Consider the following 26,564-nt stretch of genomic DNA (forward strand, 5'->3'; position numbering starts at 1 on the left):
TTATATTTATGACCCCCCCTGGCGCAACGGTGAGCGCTATGAATTTAAGTAGGAGGGCCTGGGTTCGATTCGGGCAGTGGCAAGAATTTTCTCTGGTCTGGTCTGGTGGGAGGCTTTGGCCATGGTTAGTTACCACCTTACCGAGAAAGACGTGCCACTAAGCGATTTAGTGTTCCGGTGCGATGTCGCGTATGGAGGCGAGGAGAAATGGGAGAAACCAACTAGGAGTATGACTACCATACACAAGGGGTCCCAAGGTGCTGGAATGGCAGCCCCGTACTGGTAAACGCAGCATTGATCCACCCCCGACGAGGTGGACGGACGACATTAGGCTCGTCGCAGGTAGCCGCTGGATTCAAGTGGCACAAACCCGTGGAATTTTGACCTATGTCCAGCAGTGGACCTATGTCCAGCAGTGGACGTCTATCGGTTGATTTGATGATGAAGACTCCCTAACAGCCACAGGTTAGCCCGCTACCATCTTAGACTGCATCATCACCACCAAGTGAGATTACAATCAAGGGCTAACTTGTAGTAAAATTTTAAAAAATACTAACTGATTCAGAGCGCAACGAATATGTAATCGCATAGTTTAGGACTATTTTACTACACATCTTTAAGTATGGTTCAATGACTTTTCATAGAGACAACTGTAGTATAATCTTTCGTCATTCTCATCAGCCTATTAACATCCCGCTACTGGATTATACGAGAGAGGTTTTTTGGAACACAAAGTCCTGGGTTCGTATCCCGGGCCGGGCCAGTTATTATTTTTTCTGTTTAGAAATCTTAGTAATGATTTCTTAGTACGGAGTTAGGAAATTGGTGATGTCCGGAGAGTTTCAACCTTAAGGAACGTGTATAGGCTTCTTATCGATTCCAATTAATATCAAGAAATGGGTTGATATGATGATGAAAACAGTTATAGCGTGATGGCCCAGTGGGTAGGAGCTCGCAATTTTGGGGGCCCGAGTTCGAATCGCGTATGTGCGTTTTTTTAAATAATTAAAATATCACTTGCTTCAACTGTGAAGGAAAACATAGTGAGGAAACCTGCATGCCTGAGTTCTCTATAATGTTCTCAAAGGTGTTTGATGTCCACCAATCCGCACTGGGTCAGGATGGTGGACTATGGCCTTAACCTTTTCTCATTGTGGGACCCGTGCCCTTGGACCGGTAATGGGTTCATATGACGATGATGATAATACTAGTAATAGTCCGCCAAACCCAATTTAACCAGCGTGGTGGTTTAAAACCCTATCACCTAAATCAAAGAAGTATAAATGGGTTACTTAAAGAAAAGCACTAGGCAAAAAGATATTATTAAATGGAAATTCCGTGCTCTATAACTATTTAAACTCTAGATTAGCCAGCGCTTTTTGAACGTTATAAGTGCACGCCTCTGACCCTAAACTAATTGATTAAAAGCTGGCAACGCATTGGCGGCTACGCTGGTGATGCTATTATGGTTCGAACGACAGTAATCAATTTACCTCCCTGGTGACTCGCAGCGCCGTTTGCCCGCTAGGATTCACGTAAAGGCTCTCTGAAAGGAACTCTGAAAATAGGCAATCTGGCCGATGCAATTACCACGTTGGCGATACAGAAATTGAGGCGCAATATTTTTTTTATGAAATCATTTTAACTGGAATTTTCAAATGGATATAACTGCGGATATTTCAGAGCCCGCCGATAAATTGGATCCAATATTCTCAGTAAGCAAATATAGCAATTTACAGAAGCCAAAATTTGAGTGGTCCTTTGACGCTTAACTAAATGTTTACACCGTATTGGTCATATGTTTATTTAATGTCATCTATTTAATGCTTCCCCTGCGAATTCGTGCTTGTTTAACGATAGGTATGCAAGCAATATGCGCTTCGACTAACAAGGTCGGTTGAGCGGATTTTGAGCGGATTATGTTTACAGAGCTGCTTTTTTCTGCTTTAAATGTTGAGGATTGCTGGAATTACATTCTATACTTTTACTTTTTACTCAAGCGGTGATGGCGCAGTGGTTAAGAGGGCAACTTCACTTTCGGGGGGCCAAGTTCGAATCCCACGCACGCGACTCTAATTTTTCTAAGTTATGGGCGTTTTAAGTAATTAAAAATATCACTTACTTCTACGGTGAAGGAAAACATCGTGAGGAAACCGGCATGCCTGAGAGATCTACATAATGTTCTCAAAGGTATGTGGAGTCCACCAATCCGAATTGGGCCAGTGTGGTGGACTACGGCATTAACCCCTTCTCATTGTGGGACACCCGTGCCCTGTAGTGGGCCAGTAATGGGTCGATATGATGATGACTGCTTACTCTTTATGTTAGTTTTATATATTCATAAGAAAATTGCACGCCAGAAAGTGTCAACGGTTGACATTATTCCAATTTACAGCAACAAAAAAAATGTGCACAGTTAATGCAATAAAAAATTATTCTATTCTGTCCATCGTACGAACGTTTTAAATAGACTTGTATGTATGCAAATGTATTCAAGAACTATTTATCGGCTTACAATCACGACGCAGTTTTCCACTACCTAGGTATACCGCCTACACTTACTTTGATGAAAAAAAAGTAGATATTGGTATAGTGAAGCGGCGATAGCCTTATTGGGTCTTCCTTCGGGGGCCCAGTTCGATTCCCGGCGCGCACCTCGAATTTAAAGCAATCAAAATATAACTCGATTTATCGGTAGAGGAAAACATAGTGAGGGAAATGCATGTCCAAACCGCACTGGACCAGCGTGGTGGAATAAAGCCTAAACCCTACATTATCAGTGGCGTATGAATGAATGAATGAATGCATACACTTTTATTGTACACCACATAAACAACAAATTATAAGTAAAAAATTTAACAAAATGTATACAATTTGGCGGCCTTATCGCTACATAGCGATCTCTTCCAGGCAACCAAAGGCGTTACACACAGCTCAAGAAGAGAGGTAGGTGGTGCATTTAAATAAACATGCGTAGAGGGTATACCGATGATATAAAGTGAATTTGTAGCACGAGTTATAAAATCTAAAGTACACACTTACAGTTCTGATTTTATGTCATCTGTCTGTATGCACGCCACTGATCATTATGAGCGGGAACCGTGCTCTGTGGTGGGCGGTTTATGGGTTTATAATGACGATAATATAATATTGGTCGATGCACTAAATCTCTCTTTCTTATAATATGTAGCTTTGCCCAGCTGTGGGGCATTGATGGGCTGAGTTTGATACATCACAATCGTGTATGATGTTACGTATTCAAGCCAAGGGATATTGTAGTCTCTAAAAACTATAATTTTTTTCCGTTTATTAACTAAAAACGAGTCTCACTTTATTAAGAAAAAATTAATATTTTCTATCGATCTCCACTTCTCTGTTTATCTCATATGAAAAATATTAAGCAAGACTTATTTTGCTTCAATAACTGTGTCTGGTAGTGCATCTCGTGATTACAATTTGCGCTGGTTTCCACGGCCGCATGCAATAGACCGCCATTAATTAGAATTTCATTTCTAAATCCGATAGGGTTGTATAAAATCCACAAGATGCCCCGTAAAAATATATTATCATATCTGGAATTATTATTTGAATGCTAACTTAAACATTAGCAACTGCCGGCTAAGTTTAGTGGTTAACATGTTACTCGAGGTCCTGTGTTTGATTCTCAAAAATGTTAGAGTTCGGGAAATTTCTCGGTGCATGTCATAGTTAGCAGATCAGCAGTCTACCCCGGTAGGCCTTGCCTAAGAGAGCATGTAAAGCCATAAAATCTCATATCGTGAGAATTGTGATAAAAATTCGTCAATCCGAATTGTAGCAACGTGGTGGGCATATGCTAGAGAAAGCCTAATAATAATAATAGATAAGGTTATATAGGTTCAAGTAGGCACTTTTGAAACTTCAAGTCTTTTTGAAGTGACTCTACCACCTTAGTAACTGACATAAACACCGACCGAGCACCGAGTAGGTAAGCTAAATATTAAACTACTCGTTTTTTAACAACTGTGTGGTTGTTTTGATTCATGAATTGAGTTACGACTCAAAGCCAACTATTTCACCCTACGGAATCCTTACTGATACTTTAAACGCGAAAATGTGTGTGTCGATTTGTACTTTGCACTTCACGGAGCTCCGCGTCGACCCTGTATTTAAAAGAAGAAAGCATATCCTTCGTCTGCAGATTTCTTGAAACTAGTTTATTTTTTTTATGAAAAATACTGAAAAGTTTCAATGAAAACCTTTTATAATAGAAGCCAGCGACAAAATTACAAATTGAACGTTCTATCACAAAAGGTGGCATTATAACGGAGGCTACTTATTACCTGTAGACGTAACTCCTACTTTATGGCTGCGGCGTTTTTAAATTACTTAATACACCTATATTAAAAAAAAAACCATTTCACTCTAATAGCACGCGACTTTTATAATGATCAAGAAAGTTTCTTTTATTGAATTACATATCTTGTTATAAATGCAAAAGTCGATTGTTTTTTTATTTGAATGAATGAATGAATGAATATACTTTTATTGCACACCACAAAAAGTACATAAAAAAGAAAATTATAACAAAACAACTTATACAATTTGGCGGCCTTATCGCTTCCAGGCAACCAATGGCGAAGAAAACAGTTTTTTTTTATTTGCTTATTATCAATGTTAATATTAACTACTAATGCAATCTTGACGAAATATTGCACATGTATTAACCACTCGGAATCAGCCTAGTGGGTAGAGCATCCGCCTCGCTTTCAGAGAGACCAAGTTCGATTCCCGGCTTGTTTACGGAGCTATATTAATCCTCACTATAATTTCCTTCCATGAAACAAATGATATTTGAATTAAATAAAACGCATAAAACTAAGAGGTGCGTGCTGGGATACGAATTCGGACGCGCAAAAGTGCAGTCCTAACCACTGGGCTATCACCGCTTTTTCTTCAAAGGACTTAATATACCAATACCAGGAAATTTGTTTTTGTCTCTATAATTGTCTGCGAATTTTACAATGATCATGTACCTTCCTTTTTTATTTTTTAACATGTCAAGTCCATCCTTCGTGCCGTACTTCTGTACGGAAGTGGAACACCGCCGACCTTGACGAGTCATGTGCAAGAACTCAGAGTCACGGAGATGAAAATGCTACGGTGGATGTGTACGTAATAAGAAATGACCGTCTACGCAATCATCATATCCGCAGTAGGTGACTGTCCGTGATACTGGAGATAACATGCAGGAAGCCCGTCTCAGATGGTACTGCCATATTGCACGGATACCGCAAATTTGCTTTAATAATCGATGCCTCAACATTGCAGTCACTGGAGCAAAAACTCCCGGCCGCTGGGTAGACATCGTGAATGCAGATCTGAGAGCCAATAGAGTCAAAAAATCTGATGCTCAAGACCGTGCAAAGTGGGCTAGAATTTGTCTGAAAGCGGACCTCACTTAGTTAGTTTTTTTTTTATTCCAACACAAGTTAGCTCTTGACTGCAACCTCACCTGGTGGTAAATGATGATGCAGTTGAATATGGTAGCGGGCTAATCTGTTAGGGATTGGTCATACCCCTTTTCGGTTTTTACACGACATCGCACCGGTACACTAAATCGCTTAGCGGCATGTCTATGTCGGTAGGGATAACTAGCCACGGCCAAAGGCTCCCACCAGACCAGAGCAGCGAAAATTCAGAAATTATAAATTCCCAAATTTCGCGACCGGGAATCGAACTCAGAGGTCGTCAGAAGTTCGTATTAGGATAACGTTTAGTCGAAATATAACATGTCTATGTTATAAATGCTAAAGTCAATTGGTTGTTTATTTGTATTTTAACCAATGTTCATTTTAACCACTACAGCGATCGTGACGAATCGCACATATAAAGCTTGCATGAAGCGGTACTGGGGGCTTTCGGGGGCAAACGTTCGATGCCCGGCATGCACCACCACTAACTTTACAGACGTGCCTTTTTATTTTAGCAATCAATATATCACTTGCTTTAACTGCGAAGGAAAAAATCATGAGGACACCAGCATGCCTGAGAGTCCTCTATAATCTCCCCAATAACGTGTGAAGTCTAAAAATTCGCGCTCGGTCAGCGTGGTGGATTAGGGCCTTAACTCCTCATTGTGGGGGGAGACCCGTGCGATGTAGTGAGCCGGGTTGATATGATGATGATGACACAGAATCTTTAGTAAAATATTAGGCCAAGAACAAGTCAAACAAGACGAATCAAACTCAGACAGTTTTCAGGATCGTTCCTTGAAGTTTGCTTTCATTCTGAGATAAGACCCGTGGGGATGGGTTGATTACGATGATAATAATGATGATAGATTTCATTCTGGAGATGAATATGATACATTGTATCCCGGTTGACGTTTTTAATGGATATAAAAGATAGCATTTGTATCTGCAAGCCTTCACAGCTAAAACAATGATAGAGATATTTCATAAAAAATCTTAGAGATAGTTAAGTTGAGTCCTGGAGTCACGGACGTATTATACGTTTATTTTGAGAAAACTATCAGGTCATTAACAGTTTTATAACTAGAGCTTTTTGTGACACAGCTCTTTCTGGAAATAAATAAATAAATATATATACGAAGACAATACACAAAGCCATCTAGCCCACAAGTAAGCGTAGCTTGTGTTATGGGTACTAACACAGCTGATGAAATTTTTTTTATGAATATAATACACATAAATACAGATCATTTCTTTTTCTCTGACAGTTTTATCTACGCTTCGAGCGTGATTCAAAATAATATTCAAATAGTACGCGTGTATTAATTTATTTTATTTCTTTATGTCATTATGTTAGGTATACGAACGATGCACTGTATCTTTATCAATGTTAAATTATAGTTATAAGTGCGATTTGAATAATAATAAACGAGGTCATAGTGTTATAATAAAGGTAGGTAAACTTCTCCCATTCCCTGTTGCCATGCTTTGGCAGGTGGTAATGTATCCCTTATCAGAGGATCGCGAGATAATTTTTGTTTCCTGCATAAGCCAGACGTGCAGATTTTTGCAGAGTATATTAGCATCAACGAAGCAAACGTTAAAGTTGTTCTTCCCATTTTATAATATTATTTCATCGGAGCATGTTATGTGATACACGGTGAAAAATCGCAGCTTTTCATATTTTAAACATGTAATTGGATATCCGGTTAAAAATCGTAGGTAGCATTTTCGTTAATTTAAAATGCTTTTCCACGTTTCAGCTTTGTTTAATGCCGCCAAAAGTTGTACAGTCATATTGCGAGTTAAGCTCGGTATTAATGTCGTCCAATAATTATTGATTTTCAGTCATGAGGGACAGGTAGACATTTGACGTGCTTATTTATAGTAGGGACCAGTCTGGTCCATTGAAATCACTGTAAATATCAAACAGAATTGGCATCCGAATTTCGAATATTCAAGTATTCATATTACGCTATTTCAGCTTCGGCTGTTATCCGTACCTGTGACGGTATGACATGGCCTTTCTGGGGATTCTGCTATTTATGAAGCTTAAATTCGTTTGAGGCTTTGTAAATAAAATACATAGGAAAATAACTTTAAACATAATACCGTTTGTGACACATGTATGTGTAGTGATAGCGCATGGGATGTGTTCTTATTGATCATCATATCCTTTTTTTTTTTTAGAGGACCCCCGTAGCGTAGTGAGCATTGTGGTAATACAAACGGAGGGTCTGGGTACGACTCCGACATGAGCAATTTGGGAATTTGTAGTTTTTGAATTTTCTCTTGTCTGGTCTGGTGGGAGGCTAGTTACCCTACCCTACCCTAGTTGTCAGTAGACAAGGGCATTTCGCCAATGGACATAGCGTTCCGTTACGATGTCGCTTAGAAACCGATTAGGGCGTATGGATTTAAAATAACTGCCGCATCCCCAACACGTAAGCCCGCATCTTACTGAGATCGCAGTCAAGAGTTAACTTGAAATAATAAATAGAAAGCCTTTTTGAGTACCCACAGCTGGGCAAGGGAATGTTATAGAAGAGTGGGCAGAATTGGAACTTAGACCCTTCACGCCTTTAAAATTCGGGTTGGTGGGGAGTACGGATTATTATCATGACAACAATAACGTATAATGTTATCTAGACCACGAGTCTGGAAAGTGCCAGTTCCAAGGTCAAGAAATGACAAGAAAATCTTGAATTAAACTATTAACTAATGTAATCAATAGTTACATATCCCACGGAATGAATTTTCGCCTTCTCCTACGCCCATACTTAACGACCACGTTTCGGAGCTCCGAAGATGTTTGACTTCAAGCATTGAAGGTTTCGGATACTTCTATTACAAATATTTCTCTTCTTGTCTTCATCCCACTTCATGTAGAGTTGCTCTGTTGTCGGAGCGAAAGGTATGTAGTGTATTGGAGTTGTATGAATTAATGGATGAATATACTTTTATTGCAAAAAGTGCATAAAAAAAGAAAAGTATAACAAAACATCGTATACAATTTGGCGGCCTTATCGCGTCATAGCGATATCTTCCAGGCAACCAATGGCGAAGAAAACAAATACAGAGGATAGGTAGGTGGTGCATATATAAATATAACCATAAAAAAGTATTTCATGACTTAAATAAATAATTGTATCATAATAGTTGTATGGAGTATGTGGTGTATCCTCACTTATATTATGAATGTCCGTATGTTTTTTTTTCAAAATTCAAAATTCATTTATTTCAAGTAGGCCTAATACAAGCACTTTTGAAACGTCAAGTCTGTCCGTGTGTAGTGACTCTACCACCGGTTCGGAAGGCAGATTCTACCGAGAAGAAGCCGGCAAGAAACTCAGCAGTTGCTTTTTTCCAATTAATAATTTTGAATTTACATTTTACATTTTAACATTCATTTTTCTATCTTGTGAGAGATGAAAGCGGAGGCGGATGCTTCCAAGCAACCTTGTCATTAAGAAACTCATCAATTGTATAATAACCTCGCTGTAATAAATGTTTTTTAACATATTCTTTAAACTTATGCATTGGTAGGTCCAAAATTACCTTAGGAATCATATTATAAAAGCGTATACTCAATCCCACAAATGACTTCTGCACCTTTCGCAGATGTCTGTTTGTTTGTTTGTCCTTCCTTCGCGCCCTAACTAAGCCACCCATCAACTGTATTTTTCGCATTAAGTAATTCGGGTTAGGGGGCTTTAACGCCAATTACAACAATTACGCAATAATAACCGACGGATTTTACTTGCTCTCCGAGGTACGCAAGATGGTACAGAAAATTCTTAAATAGAAAGTACAGAATACCGTATATAATCCCGTCCCGGGATTCGAATCCAACACCTCGCGATCCGTTATTGAACATGCCAACCACTCAACCAACAACCGACGAGGCAGTTATCTTGTCACTCCCGTTTAATCGCAAAGTCAACCAGTCCTCCTGAAACTTGTATAACAAATCGGATATAAATAATTAAATATACTACGACATTACACACGTCGCTATCTAGTTAAAAGTAAGCGTCGCTTGCGTTATGTGTATTAAGATGAAAGATGAATATCTCAGAAAGAATTTTGGCTATAGACTAACACGCTGGCCAAGGGCGAATTGCAGCATGCAGGTCTCCTCACGTGTTTTACTTCAAAAATAAAAAAATAAATCTAAATTCATTTATTTCAAGTAGGCATACTTTATAAGCAATTATGAAACCGTTTAAGCAAGTGTAAATTGCTTAAATTAAAAACACACATGACTCCGAAAAGTCATTAGTGCGTGCCGGGCTCAAACTCGGTCTCCAAGAAACGAAAGCCGAAGCCTTACCGCTTTTTATGAATAACTAGCGTACTCAACCCGCTTCGCCGGTCTAGATCGTGCTTTATTTTATTTAAACAATCAACTTCATCAAATTTTTAATTTAAGTCTCATAATATATTAAATCATTTATTTCTCTCCGTATTCATTCTCTTCTATTCTTCCGCTCTTCTCGAGCGGGTGAAGATCATTATCTACAACCATGTACACTCAACAACAGAATATCATCATAGTAAATAAGAGCTGTATTTGACAGTTTGATAGTTCAAAAATAGGAGTGCTCCGATCGTCACCAAACTTTACAGGATTACTCGCCAGGTCAATCCGGAGATTCCCTGAAAGTTTCATTGAAATCGGTCCATCCGTTTCGGAGCCTATACGGAACATACCCACACACTTTATCTTTTATATATATAGATAGAAGAAAGATAGATAGATGTACATAAATACTTATAATATAAATATAAACTCCCAGACACTGAAAAACATTCATGTTCATCACACAAACATTTTCCAGTTGTGGGAATCGGCCTTAGACTCTATTCTAGATTATATTCACATAAATGTCACTAGTCTCGCACGAGTCAACCCAAAGCATTCACAGCATACAGCAATCAGTATGCCCGTAATCTGGATAGTTAATGTGTTATGCTTGCAACTCGCCTCGAATGGTATTTAGGTTGATTTTGGCTCGCACTAATATAGTCTATATTAATAGTTATAACGTTAGGAACGCAGTGGGGCTGCAAGCTAATATCAACTTATCGCCTCACTTATATTATAACTATTTAATCATCAGTGATTGGAATGGGAATGTTCTGTGTAGTTAGTTTACAGCTATTGAATTGTGTAGTGACATATTCAAACGTCTTTTCCCATATATCTATGTTATATGCAATGCTGAGCTGGCAGCTTTTTCTAGGTCTTGGGGGGGGTACATATAACATATGTGTTGTTGTTGATATTTTAGTGTGGCGCAATGCAAAAATATTGTTTTCTTTCTTTCTTTCCATATAACTTGATAAGAACACAATGTGCGCGTAGTTTGGCGCCTCTTTGGTCCATTGGTTAGTGTGTGCGTCTATGGATCACGAGGACCCGGGTTCGCAACGCGGGTTGAGTGTTTGAGGTATTGGGTATTTAACCGAACTACAAAAAAGGAGGAGGTTCTAATTCAGATGAATTTTTTTGAAGTGAAACTTCGTTATCGGCGTTGGAAAAAAAATTAACGTCACATTTTTCGGTCACGCGTCACATTTATCCGTTACGCGCCATCTTTTTCAATATACCAACACGCGGGTGTGATTATGGTATTTAGTTTTTGTATTCATGGCTCTGATAATAAAAGCCATTTGTGAAACTCTATCTAATTTAACTTTATTTAACCAATAATAAAGTCATAAAGAATTTTCACACATGTTATAATGTTTGTTAGCTCCTCTGGTATTTATAAAGCAATTTTTATTTTTCTTTTTGAGACGTTGTAATTTCCAAGTCCCATTTTCAAGAAGGGATCCTGGAGAATTGAGGGAACTCTTCAAATATTATATGCACACCAGAAAGCACCAAGTCAAATAAACTGATGCTGAACCGGAACTACACAATAATAAGTATTACACTGGTCGCATTACTTTTACGGTATATAACAGCTAAGCAATTTATGCTCGTCACGATAAAGGTGGTAACTGATGGTGAAGCCGGGAGAACTCCTCAAACATTAACGCCAGCTTTAGGAAAAGCAGTATTTTGTAATAGTTTTGTGCAGCTTCGGTTGACATTCGGCTATTATTACTTAGATTTTTTTTTTATTCAATTAGTACGGTTAATACCAATCACACTAATTAAATACATAGCAGATTAAATTATGATATGATTGCAAACCTACGTTTACCTACCTACCTTACACTAAAAAGCAGAGATATATATATTTTTTAAATTCCACTACAAGTGAACCCTTGACTGCAATCGCACCTAATGCAACCTGTTAGGGAGTATGGTCATACCCCTAATCGGTTTCTACGCGACCTCGCACTGGAACACGAAATGCACAAGTTTAAAGAATGTGTTAAAACACATTTATTACAGCGAGGTTACTATACAATTGATGAACTTTTTAATGACTCTCACAAGATAGAAAAATGAATGTTAAAATGTAAAATGTTAATTGTTGATCTTGGAAAAGAGCAACTGCTGAGTTTCTTGCCGGCTTCTTCTCGGTAGAATCTGGCTTCCGAACCGGTGGTAGAATCACTACACACAGACAAACTTGACGTTTCAAAAGTGCTTATATTAGGCCTACTTGAAATAAATGAATTTTGAATTTTGAATTTTGAATTTTGATGTTCTCAAGGTGTACCAATCTCCTTGGCTTGCTTAGTAGACTGCTTATTTCCTTCCCATTCTGAGACGGAATCGTGCGATGTAGTGGATCTGTAATGAGTTGATATTACCAGTCCAACGCTAGATAAATATTTCGTTGGACCTACTTACTTAGAATGCAATATATTTAAAAAAAAACATACACTTGACATAGACATAGACATAAACATAGACTAAGCACAGTATTCAGTATTATTATTACTATTAAATTCTTAACAAAAACAAAATACATACAATAGATAAAATATTAAAAAAACTAGTTTAAGTGTGCAAAGGCGTTCTTATCGCTAAAGCGACTTCTCCTTTGGTGAAAGTAGTTGTTAGAAGGCGTAAGGTTGGTGCGGCAGTATCAGTGAATCAAAATCTATGACAAGTTTTAACTCTACTAACGCTGTGTCGATGATTTACCTATCAACCTATTCGTTGTGTCAGAGACTCTGGAATGCAACAATGTTGTATTGTTCGCCCGAGATTATGCCTAATGCTCATGTTCCGCTCCCAGTAATCGTTGGGAGCTCAGCAATCGAATTTGTCGACATGCAAGATGCATATCCCTACGATTCTCGATGCATTTAGGTAGGTGTTTTTCTTTTATTATTCTACTACAAGAATGTCGTTTTCTGCAATCTCACCCAGTGTTTTGTGTTGATGAAGTGTTACAGTAAATTTATAAAGTAACTATAAATTCATATTTGCCAGATATTTATGTTCATGACATGGACTTAGTGGGTATTTTGCGATGCTTTGCGATGCAAAGATACTTCCCGATGTCTTAGTCGTTTACACATTTGTGTTGCACATTGTACACCGACAACTTAAAAACACTGTTTATCACATGCACTGTACGTTGATATGAACTGAATTGAAAAATTCATTTTGCTAAATATGGACAGTTATTGGTGTTTAGGATATAAAGTTCCAACATATTCTGCTGATACATCAACATGCAAAATTTAAACATTATATTATATTAATAATATTATAAATTATGTAAAATAATGTTTTCATTTATTTCAAGTTCCATAACGTTCGTTATTCTTTTCAACATCATTTTACAGTTTACAATAGAAAATTATATATACTATAAAAAATCTGGTGAGAGATGAGAGCGGAGTCAGCTTCCAAGCTGCCTTGTCTTTAAGTTGTGAGATTTATAGTGTCATCTTAAAGCATTGTATTATTAATTATATTAAAATTCTAAGTTTGAATGTAGAATAAATTCAATTAAAATTAAAATTTAATAAAGATGTCAGAATTGAGGTCCGCACGCATGCTAATTAAACAGTTACGACAGATATATTATGATAAAAATAACAGCTAAAGTATTCTGCGATGGTATAAATAGCATATGTAGTTATAAGTATGTATTTTTTTTTAATTATGCACAACCGGCAGTCTGTTATCCTTTTGTTTTCCTTATCCTAATGTGGCCTGGCAGAGATCGCTACTTAGCGAAAAGGCTTTTGTGTACTGCTTCTGTCTGTTTTTTTTATTCTTCTTCTGTATTTTTGTGTTCAAATAAAGAGTTTAAATATATAAATATATATGATTTGTCACACAGCCACAGAAAGAGTTTCCTTTTAAAGGTTTACAAGGGTAGTTGTCAATTGAATGATTGTCAATTACAGATGTAACACATGAGACCAATACAAATATTCATTAGCTTGTTTATGTAATAGATACAGATACAAAAGTAAGTGGAAAAACGAAACAAAAATAATGAGTAAAAACTGACTTTCCATACCCAATCCATTCACTCAATCATTTCTTCTGAGTCCAACGCTGCGGGTTCGATTTCCACAACTGGAAAATGTTTGTGTGATGAACATGAATGTTTATCAGTGTCTGGGTGTTTATATGTTTATTATAATTTCTTTTATATATTATTCCTTTAAATTTTCATAATACAAGCTACGCGTACTGTTACGGGGCTAGATGGCGATGTGTGTATTATCCTAGTATATATTTTTTATTTATCTATCCGCAATTCGCTGATAAGCCGCTTAGCAAAGTTTTTTTTTGTTTTTTTTTGTGTAAGATGGTAGCAAGCTAACATATATATATATATATATATATATATATATATATAATATGATATAGCAGTTTATATTAAACCCATAACCCTTATCTGCTTTTCGCGACATCGTACCGGAACGCTCGCTTTGCGGCCCATCGTTATAGGTGGTAGCTAGCCGCGACCAAACGCCTCATACCAGACCAGGCCAGAGCAACTTCCGGAATTATTAACTCCCAACTTTCAACTCGCAACTGCAGACCTTTGCGTGTGTTGCCACTTGTGGACTGTTACTATGGATCTAGGAAGAATATTCAGTATAACAAAAATAGCTATGTTCGGAGAATCCATATGTGATCAAATCAGAAATGGGGAGGCCCATCGAACCAGAGCTACCAATATAGCTTAGCGAAGCTGAAGTGAGCAGAACTGAAGGACGTTGGGTTGCTGGAGCAGCGTCCCTGAACCGGCAAAAGCAGCGTTGCTACACACGTCGGACAGACAACATAAAACGTGCAGGAATCACTAGGTACAAGCAGCCATGCCCATCAGTGGGCATCCAGTTCTTAAGATAATGATAAAAGCATATAAAGGCTAAAATGTGAATTGTGATATCATAGACATTAAAAATGTTTTCTTTGTCTCCTAGTTATTTATTATATTTCTGCCGCTATCTCCGATTAAAAAAACAATATTACCTAATTATTATTGACTCATATTATCATTATCAGACTTATTTATTTCTGTACAGAGATAACCACGAGCTACGAATCGTATAACAGAAGTTTATTGATATTTCGATAAACAGAGGATAAGAACACATGAGCAGTTAAAGAAATTAAATAAATGATTAGGTGTATTGCAGATACGATATGTTACAAAACATTATAGTAACTAAAAACTTTATAGATTCCAGGAAAACCAGGTCATACTCAGACGCTTTTAAATTCGATACAATAAAATATCATTCATCACCATTCATATTATATTAGTTTATTTATTTACCATTGCTGGAGTCAGGCCTCCTCAGAGGTTATTTTATTTTATATTATTTATTTATTTAATAGGAAACCAACGTTATATACAATGCCTTAAATTTATTATAAACATAATGGTAATATTATGAATTATACATTGTGTATCCCACTTACAGGCTAGCTCTGCATGCATTTTGAAATATAAGACATTCAATTTAAAGAAAATAATACTTAAATACAAAAGATACACACTAAAATAAAAATAAAAGAGAATTACGTAAGAAACAGTTTTTAATTTTGCGCTTAAAATTCAGAGCGGAGGGTATTAGAGCTTTGGCCCACCACGCTGTTCTAATGCGAGCTTGTGGACTTAACAAATCCGGGCTGACAACCGGAATTTAATCGTAATTGACAGAGTTAACGCGCTTTCTCAGAGCTGGTAAAAAAATTCAGACAGATAAAGCTCAAAACCAATTGCGGCCCGGGATTCGACCCCAGGACCTCGTTATCAGTAAACATGCTCACCACAACATAAGTGAATAAGAGTGTAAATTCTTAACGTCAAAGAATTCGTTTTTACCAGGGCAACATAATAAATGATTAGTATCAACTATCTACGCATGAGATATACCTATTTGGAGACATCAATTTGACAAACGCTAAACGACGTTTATCTAAGTCGGCAACTGGGTCACAATCGAGTCACTGACACCTGACAATAATCGTTTATACGGAGTCGCAGTACATTGTCTAAGCCAGCGTCCCGTATGGATAAGTTTTTTTTTTATCGTAATAATTGTCGGAACGAGACGATGGCCCATCTGATGGTGGATTATAGAAAACAGAAAGGCACTTCAAAAGGCGTGCCAGGAACACGTCGTTAAATTCTCATATGCCTGTAATTTCAACGGCAAGTACGCCCTTCAGATCGGAATTCAGATTTGCAACAATGCTGCTTGGAGGTACCAATAAACAAGAATGTAATACTCACCCGGCTTTGGCCGTGGCTAGTTACCACCCTACCGACCAGCTATTTAGTGTTTAAATTCAAATTAAAAATTTCTTTCTTCATGTAGGCCTATCACAGGCACTTAGGAAGCGTTCATACATATATGTTTACATAATTGTAAGGGGATGGTGATAACTTCGTTCGCCAACTTAAACCTAAAGCTACGAGGGTTCCAAACGCGCCCTGGTCTAAGAAGAGCCCACAACAAACTAAGCCGGTTAAATTTTTTTTTTGTTATCACCATCTCACAGTTTCAAGAGCAATTCACGCCCAAGCTTTTTATCCGTATAAGTTCCGGTGCGATGTCGCGTGGAAAACGATTAGACCATCTACCATACTCCCTAACAGATTACCCCTCTACCATCTTAGACTGCATCATCACTTACCACCAGGTGAGATTGCAGTCAAGGGCTAACTTGTAGTAGAATAAAAAAAATAAAAAAAGTAGTTCGAAAAATCTCACACTTGGTACAATGAGTGTTAGTGTTTTGGAAGTCTTGACTTTTTCAAAGTCCGTTGATACCAGACCATCTACGATCAAAGTCCAGGAAATTTACCACTACTTAAAACACAATTTTGCCGAGATGTACCTATTTATGAAAATAGGAATTACCCGTTCACACACAGGAACGAAAACACAAAAAGCGGGAAAACTTTATGACCTTTTAAATAATTAAGTAATATTAAATTTATCATCATCATATAAACCCATTGACGGCCCACTACAGGGCACGGGTCTCCTCCCACAGTGAGAAGGGTTTTAGGCCGTAGTCCACCACGCTGGCCCACTGCGGATTGGTGGACTCCACACGCCTTTGAGTTCAATATGAACTGTCCCTCTCATTGAAGCAAGTGATATTTTAATTGCTTAAAAACGCACATTGCTTTGGAAAGTTAGAGGTGCTGAGACTCAAACTTGGCCCCCGAAAGTCGAAGTCTAACTCCTACCCACTGGATTGTCACCACTTTTGAATCAGATATGTAAAAATGTGAAATGGAAAGCCATTTTCATTTCGTAGCAGGAGTTTTTAGAATATTATTTTCATATTTATTTACATTACTGAACGAACGATTTTAACGAGCGGACTTTTTTTGCTGACAGAAATAGATCTATTAAAAATTTTGAAAGCTAGATGTAAACGTGTCTATGGGAAAGATGATCGATGCTTGTCAAAACACGAGAGAGAATTTTTCTCTGCATTTTACCAAACAAATGCATTTTCAAATATGAACGTAAGCCGAAAGCGAATGGGTACCTACTCGAACGTATTTAATGGTGGAAGCTCGGATTATTTTGTAGTTACGTGCTTCGTCTAAAAAAAAATTCGCGTGTACCTATTTGTTGGCTAAAAGGAATAATAAAGTATTGAATGTACAATCATAGCAATACTCATTCGAATAAAATAAAATGACGTAACAGTCAATATTTATCTATACTTGTTATCAATCCGAGAGATTATTTGCGTGCGCTCAACTCGGGAGCTACCAGTCAGATTTCTCAAACCGGGCGGGAAATGCGACGCGGTGGGTTGTAGAATAAAATTTTTAGAGGACATATTTACTTATTACAGTTGTCAATGCCGAGGGCTTAGCCGCCCCCAGGCCCTGCCGGCTACGACAAACGTTAAGGCGTCTACACACAAAAGGCCGCCGACTTAGGACGGCGTCTTTTATGTCAGCGGTTAGTCTGTGGCAACCTAAGAAAGCTTAATAACAAGACCCTAGGAATATTGTAAACGCGTCACCTTATCACCGCGAACGAGACTTAGAGCACTCGAATTTTGACAATACACTTGTAACTGTGGAAGGAATACCTTCTTCAAAGTAACGGCCTAGGTATTAAGTCTCGTGTGCCACGCCTTCAGATCCGAAAAGGAAGGTAAACTAAGAATTACAAAACAATTACAATTTATTTGCAGATCATTGGTGGTGCATGATCATTGCAAGAGTAATAACTCTTTATATATTGATTTTGGAACTTTAATGCGATACTATACAACAGGATAAATTTTCGTACAACAACTGGTTCTGAATTCGAATTCGAATGAAAGCGGATGATGTAATCTGTAACTACGCTTTAAGTACAACTATACTATTTCTGTAAATAATTCAGGACCTACCTTAAAACGGAAGTGAAACCACGGCATCTTGTGCAGATTAATGGGTACAAGCATCTTGCGTCCACGAGGGCGGTAAACCAAACCCATTACATCCAGTAAACTTCTTTTGCTACTACTTCTTAGCAAAAGAAACAGTGAAAATAAAACTTCCACGAGCGAGCTCTGTAAAAAAAAACTCTGCTACTGCTTTACGAAAAAATAACAGTTAAAAATATTAAAATTCGCGAGATTAAAATGTCTTTACGTAGCGCGGGGAACAAATCCCGAGAAATCACCGCGCGGTCTCGCCGTAACTCCAGTCCACTTCAATGAGCAAACAGATCACAACAACTCCCTCGCACCGCTCTACTTCCTTTTTCCACGGCAATGGACAGACCTAGCAACATTGTCATGTTTGTTATCTTAAAGCTTGCACTACGGGCTCGATGCGTTGATCTGTGCCCTTCGGAGTTACGATACAATAAGTTGAATACACTTGAATGAAAACACAGATAAAAATACAGAAGTGTAATAACAATAGAGCAAGTTAGATAGCGATCTCTTTCAAAAAGCCAAAGTAGTAACAGGAAGTAGCTATATGTAGATGAAAAGAATTAACACAATAAAAATATTTCAAAATGGAAGTCAAAGGTGACTTTATCACTGAAGGTGATCTGTTCGAGAATACATCATGCTCAGCTTCAAACTACTATGTTAATGTGCTAGTAAATAGAGTTATGAAGCTTTGATAGCTCAGTGGATAGAACTACGACTTTAATTTCCGGGGGCCGAGTTCGAATCCCAGCACGCACCTCTAACTTTTCAAAGTTATGCGCGCTTTCAGCAAGTAAAATATCACTTGCTTCAACGGTGTATTAAAACATCGTGAGGAAACCTGCATGCCTGAGAGTACTCAAAAGTATGTGGAGTCCACGTATCCGGACTGAACCAGCGTAGTGTGATGCGGCAAATCCTTCTCATTGTGACCCGTGCCCTGTAGTGGGCCGGAAAGGGATGATATAATAATGATAAAGACCACTCTGTAAAGGATCATCATCATCATCTTATTATATCCCACTGCTGGGCAAAGGAATCCTCTCAAATAGGAGGCAAGGAATTAGAGCATTGACCGCATTGACGCAGCTCTAATGTGGATAGGCGAGCATTGTGCCAGTAACTGTTTTTAATTATCACATGATAGTAGATCGGGATTGGCGGCTTTAATGTGCATTTCCAAACTAAAGACTTGTACTGATATTGTTTTTGTGGGGAACCGAAAATCGAACCCTGAACTTCGTGATGCAATTTAATATGCGAATCACATGTCAGCCATCTATATAGTTAACTAGACACACATAATCTATTACTTTTTTCACGATGATTCAACCCGCACAATAAAGTAAAAGCTGGTCATATATTCAGTACATTTATATAAATAGACGTAAAATATTAACTATTCCATTTAATTAACTCCGATGTTACAAATATATAAATTGAATTTCGACCCCGGGATTGGATTGGATTAATACAGTCTATGAAATTGCAAATACCTTTTCCGATAACAGAATTGATTACATGGACATACCATCTAATATTAATAGTAAACCCGTATTGTAGTGCAACGATGTCTGGAGGCGACTAGATTCATAGATAACGCAAATTGTATTGTTTCAGATCGTTCAATGAGGCACGTGCCATCCATTTCATCAGAGACTGCTTATTCCGCGGCTCGAACTACATTGACACGGGCTTCTGGTACGGCCAAGGAACATCTGAGGCCGTCATCGGAAAGGTAAGTCAAACACAATCGAATCATGTAGCACTAGTATATTTTTTCACATAAAGTGATCGTCGTAAGTTAGGAGGGATTTGTAAGTTTTAGTGTCAAACCTGCCTTAGCTTCTCTACCATTTTTCATAATTTCCAAACAGCGGCATTTCCTTGCCGGCTTCTTCTCGGTAGAATCTGCCTTCCGAACCGGTGGTAGAGTCACTACAAACAGACATACTAGACGTTTCAAAAGTGCTTACATTAGGTCTCCTTAAATAAACGAATTTTGAATTTAAATGAAAACCGAAATATTACTTCACATGCCTTAGGGGTACATTATTTACTGTTTCTGAGACTTATCTGTGAAACTGAAACGTCAATAGTTTTTGAGTGAAGCACTGCTTTAATTTCTAAAAATCAGGTACAGTCCTAAACTCACGTTAAAAAAATTCAAAAATGAAATTCAAGTGCAGTCACTACTCATAGGAGAGTAGTCTTAGAGCATAGACCCACCACGCTTTTTAAGCGCGGGTGGGTGAGCTCTAACGACCATTGACACCGCAAATTTCTTAACTCCAGACTGGTACTGAAAATTCTTTTAACGGAAAACACTTAACAATTTTTGGCGGGAGTCGGGATTCGAATGCAGGACCTCGTGATTCGTTGTCAAAAATGCTATCCACTAGACAAACGAGGCAGAGCTTTTACGAACTTTTTTCAACTTTTTGGTCGAACACCCCTGGACGTAGAAGTATCGACCAGGATTAATGGAAGGCAGAATGCGCGGGAAAATTGAATAAAGTATCAGCACAGGCGTGCTTAATAAGAGCGTGGCATGGCCGGATTCAATTTCAGTATGCGACGCTGAGATTTTCCATTTTTTTTTTTGCATTTTTTATGATATCTAGGTGTTCAGTATACATTAGATTTTATCCTTACTAATATTATGAAGTCGACCACTCCGCACAGTTATTTAGTGCTCTTCTCAATCAATGAATGGGTGCGTCTGTTGTCTTGGAAGTTTGGATTTTTGTTGTTTGTTTAACGATTTTTTTAAGTTTTTTTTCTTTAACTCCTCGACTACGTGCTTTAGTCCTCTTTGCTTTATCGACACCGCCGAAATTGTTGCATAAACCAACAAGCATACTAATGTTTTTTTTAAATTTACATTAATATCGAATATGTTTGCTTAGAACGTGCCAATGTCACAAAACTCTGCACTATGGCTAAGTAAGCGTCGGCTTAGTATTTGAATAACTTTCAACGAAAGTAGATGCTAAAGTACTGTATATTTATGGGAAGGTAATAATAATAAATAAATATACTACAACAATACACACATCGCCATCTAGCCCCAAAGTAAATGTAGCTGGTGTCATGGGTACTAAAATAGCTTATGAATATTTTATAAATATAATACGCATAAATACTTATACATACACCCAGACACTGATAAACATTCATGCTTATCACACAAACATTTTCCAGTTGTGGGAATCGAACCCACGGCCTCGGACTCAGAAAGCAGGGTCGCTGCAAACTGCGCCAATCGGCCGTCAATTTATAAAGTGGCGTTATAACTGACAAATTACATGTCAGCGCCTAGTCTCCGACATGTTGGCGACGCGACGTGTCGCCGGGAAATTCGCGCGGGCGTAGACGCCAGGATTTCTCAAATGAAGACGTCGACGTCAGTAAGTTAGCTAGGTCGAAAGGGTAAACGGCTGGGAATTAGTACATCATCAGATCATATAGATCCCCTTCTAGAGATAATTTTCAAATTTAAATAAAACTCCGATTTGTCTTGATAGTAATTAGGTCCAAACTAACATAAGCCGTCTAAATGTTCACTTATGGGTATGATATCCAAAACGCTGGCGCTATTGCCCCTTTGAATTATTAGCCTTTATTTTATTAGCCGTTCGGCTAAATAGTTGGGCTAAGCTCTGGGGTCACCAGACGTCAAGATGAATTTTTGGACACGATGTTAATACTATTCTAGTTATTTACAATTCTACAATAAACTACCAATTGACATCTTGGAGATGTCTCTTAAAAATTTCAAAGTTTGTATTAAACGTAAGCTTATAGAAAAGTCCTATTATAGTATAAAGGCCTACGTAAACGATAAAAAAGTTTGGGTGTAAATTATTGCTCTAACCAGGTTGCTCTTCTAATAAAAATTCATATTCAAATTCATTTACATTACATTTACATTTATAACATTGTGAAATGGTGATAACAAAAAAAAAAAACACCCGGCTAAGTTTGTTGTGGGCTTCTTCTTAGACCAGGACGCGTTTGGAACCCTCGTAGCTTTAGTTTTAAGTTTACGAATGTGGTTATCGCCATCATCTCACTACCGTTTAATTCTTATGTACGCATCAAAAGTGCCACCTATGGGCCTACTTGAATAAAGATATTTTTGACTTTTGACTTACGTGTCCGAAGACCATGGGCCCTGGGTCTCAAATAACGGAGTATTTATGGCGCTTACGCATTTGAGCAGATTCGGCAGCTGATGCCGCTTCGGTAAGTGAGAAACTGCCAGCGCAAGCACAATATACGACGGTACAATAGTCATACCGTCTGGTCTCTCGTCATCTTAGTGTACATTATTCAACTAGTCAAGCTCTTCTAGTTAATATCTGTATTGATGGCCGATTGGTGCAGTTCGATCCCCACCACCGGAAAATGTTGTGTGTGTTGTGTGTGTTGTGTAAATAGATGACACATAACATGTGTGTAGTGTCGTAGTATAGTTATTCATTTATACACAACGATCCAGCATGAGCTGAACGCAAGGATCGGAGGTCAGCCACAATTCTTTGACGAGTCTAATTCAATAATGATCTAAAGCTACGTATTACGTACGAGATTAAATTCGAAAACCTCACCTCTTCGATAAAGTAAGCCTGACAGCGTCGACGGTGTTGATTATTTAAACATTTCAACACCATATTAAAACGTACCTTATACTTTATCACAGAAGGCTCAAAATCGTCCATACACGTCAATGGCGATTTGTAGAATGAAAATCGACAGTACGGAATATATGACTTTAAAACAAGGTTTAGGGGGTGCACTGAAGTCCAAAAGTTTGTAGGATGCATAAGCGTCACGCTTAATAGGAGATCGGAGCGGTATATTTCGGTTCTCCGGTAATCTCTCGCAAGATCGCAAACATGCAGTCGTCGCTGTAATTTGTGATGTATGAACTACGGATTAAAAGATCCCAGTTTCTATTAGATACAAGAAATGTTAGGCATCCAATTATGAACGTACAGAAACCTTGTACATTGCTAAAACTAGAGCATCGAAAAACCACTCCACTTTAGTAGTGTTCCTCGAACAGGCGGTTAGAACCTTAATTGCATATAGCAATTGACAAAACACAAAATGTGGGAAATGGGAAAAGTTCGTGAGCTAGCAACATTTCGAGTGTGTGAATAAAGAAGTGTGCGGGACGTTTTCACGATTCTTGGACACAAAGCACTGCATGAATAAGGGTTTCTGTATGTAGTGGGCCGATAATTGGTTTGTAATCACCATATCAACCCATTACAAGCCCAATACAGTATGGGTCTCTTCCCATAATGAGAAGAAGGGGTTAAGGCCGTAGTCCATCACGCTGGCCCAGTGCGGTTTAGGGGACTTCACACACCTTTGAGAACATTATATACTCTAGTGGCGTGCATAGAGGGTATGCACAGAGTATGCAGATGATATAAAATGAAGAACGATTTTTTTCCTTTACCGTTGAAGCAAGTGATATTTCAATCGCTTAAAACGAAAATAACTTTCAAACCTTGGGTTAGTAATAATGACTATTATAAGCCCACAAACTCACATTGAAGCAGCGTAGGGTTTTGAAGTTAGATCAAAGACCCATGTTCTAACTTCAAAAACCTCCCACATTTAAAAAAAATAAACATTCTACACACATCGCCATCTATACCAAAAGTAAGCGTACCTCGTGCTAAGAGTACTAAGATGACAGATGAATATTTTTAAGAATAATATACCGAAATACTTATAAGTACATACATTATACACCAAGACACTGAAAAAAAACAGTTATTTTCATCACACAAACATTTTAAAGTTTTGGGAATCGAAATCACGGCCTTGAACTCAGAAAGCAGGGTCGCTGCCCATTGCGCCAATCGGCCGTCAATATGACAGGAACGGTTCATAGTTTATTTGTGTCAATCGCAAATTTAAAATGAACATTTCATAATAAAAACCCTCTCGACGATGCACGTAAGACTTGGGCATCATGTCCTCAAACAAACAACGTGTGACACGAGTGCAGCCATTATAACACTAACCGCTCGATGAGATAAACAAATAACTTCCATAAATCCGTGTTCGTCACAGGCACACAGGAGTGAAAGAGATGGACACAATTCCATGCATACCGTAGCCTTAGTACAAGTTTTTCTCACACTCAATCGAGTGTTCGTTTTCGATTGTTACAATCGTATCGTTAAAGTAAAATGGACGAATGTCACTAAATTTAGAGTCCCAAATGTTGTACTTCTGATTTTTTTTTGTTACTCAAACTACTAAAATTAGTATTCTTCGCATCCTGAAACTCACATGAGTTTATTTGGACGCTGAACTGTAATAAGTTTAAATTTATGCAATATCATATTTTTATCGTTAAAAAGCAATACAGTAATACAGCAGGTAGCACATTAATAAATCCAGTGTAGGTAATTCTGTACTGCGAGCCATCGCGTTTACAACCGTTCTGTCAATAGCCTGACCAGTGCCTGCCCTCCGATACAAAAATACTATATGAAAGGTGTATGGGACAGCTTTTACAGTAATGTTTAAAAATTATGAACTAATTTTAATGTGTAAATTAATTAAAATGTGTAATAAATAGTAGGTATGCTAATTGATTCTGCTTTCCCTTTTCATGCATATTGACTTTTTTACTGTTAAATTTGCGCAATACTCGTATATTGTTTAATAATTTGTACCAGGCATACGGATATTATCTTTTTGCTTAATTTTGATGCAAAGAAATGTGCCATGTCGAATTAAAAATAATTCTCCTTTTTGATAGCTGAGCACCATCTTGTGTGACCTTTTTATCATAAAACTTTAGAATATATCAAATCCAATAATAAAACAATGATAGTTGCACATTGACTACGGTCTCCAAACAGATGACAATATTTCCACTGTACATGTCGTTTGGGCTTTAACACAATGCAAATCTTACTCTGATTTTGCAACTATTTACGTCCTCGAAAACGACTGCTCGATATCGAGCGATCATATGTTGTACTAAGGTTGCTATCCCGTCCCATACTAATAAAGATCGACGTATGCTGGACGGATGCAGAAAATGTATGCGGTCATCGATCAGCTCCGTTGTAATGAGAATTATGCGTTTGTGTTGCAATCTTGCTGCAACTACATTTATATTACTCTTGCCACATTTACATTCAACCCCTGCCATTGCTTCTATCACTGTTGGCAGTCTGCCGGGAATATTGGCATGCCAGGATCAAGGACAATGAAGTTCTAGCAAATTGTGGACAATCTCCCATCTGATGTGTTTCCTCCAAAATACAATCTAGGGTTATTACAAGGGGCGTATAAACAAATTCCTTAAAAGCCGGCAACGCATCGGTGTCTCCTCTGGTGTTGCAGATGTTTATGGATAGACCACTAGCTCGTTTGCCACATATTGCTCAGCCACTTTGCGCTCAACTTTGGGCAATATATAATTAAGGTGTTTACGCTTTTTATGCCTGAATTCTTATATCTCCACGCAAACTTTCTGTTAAGTTAAAGCTATTTGTCACTTGAATCCCTAACGTTTGATTGAAATGAAAACAAATATTTATGCGGTATTTTGTCAGCATAGGTACAAAATTTTGAAGCAAGCACATGATTGTTTTTTATCGACCTCCATGACGCTGGGCTGAGCGTTGTGGTCATAAATGGGAGGTCTCGGGTTCAGCGCCGGCAGTAGCAACTTTCGAAGTATAATTTCGGAATTTTCTCTGGTCTGGTGTGAGGGTTTTGCCGTGGCTTGTTACCATCCAACTGACAAGACGCTGCCAAGCGTGTATGTGTTCTAGTACGATGCCACGTACAAACCTATTAGTGGTATATGGATTGAATTTACCTGCCATTCCCTTTATAAGCTGGGTATCCTCTTTAACTGCATCATCGTCAAGGGCTAGCATACGCCCCAGACATACCCGCTATAGCACGACACCATGAAATAGGAGAAGTTTACGCCCATTATTGTATTCAGATGGCCATATGGCGCAGTAGGCAGCGACCCTGTCTGAGACCAAGGCTGTGGGTTCGATTCCCAAAACTGGAAAATGAACATTAATGTTTTTCAGTGTCTGTGTGTTTAATATTCTACTAGCGGACCCGCGCGACTTCGTCCGCGAATGAGTCGACTTAAAAATAGTCGTATGTCAAATATAAATGATTCCGAGATTCCAATATAAATGAATCTTAGCTAGATCGATATATTTATGCAATTTAGTATGAATTTCATG

General features: G+C 38.0%; 1 protein-coding gene across 1 annotated transcript in view; it reads left to right on the plus strand.

Moving 5' to 3' along the window:
- The window catches only part of LOC120636550 (L-galactose dehydrogenase-like), a 59,200-nt gene that overhangs the window by 16,121 nt on the left and 16,515 nt on the right, over nucleotides 1-26,564 (plus strand). The window contains exon 2 of the mRNA XM_039908080.1: nucleotides 19,930-20,047. Coding sequence (XP_039764014.1) covers nucleotides 19,930-20,047 — 118 coding nt within the window. The remainder of the gene's footprint in view (nucleotides 1-19,929; nucleotides 20,048-26,564) is intronic.

Source organism: Pararge aegeria, chromosome Z (genome assembly GCF_905163445.1).
Source record: "Pararge aegeria chromosome Z, ilParAegt1.1, whole genome shotgun sequence".
In the NCBI taxonomy this organism is placed as follows: Eukaryota; Metazoa; Arthropoda; class Insecta; order Lepidoptera; family Nymphalidae; genus Pararge; species Pararge aegeria.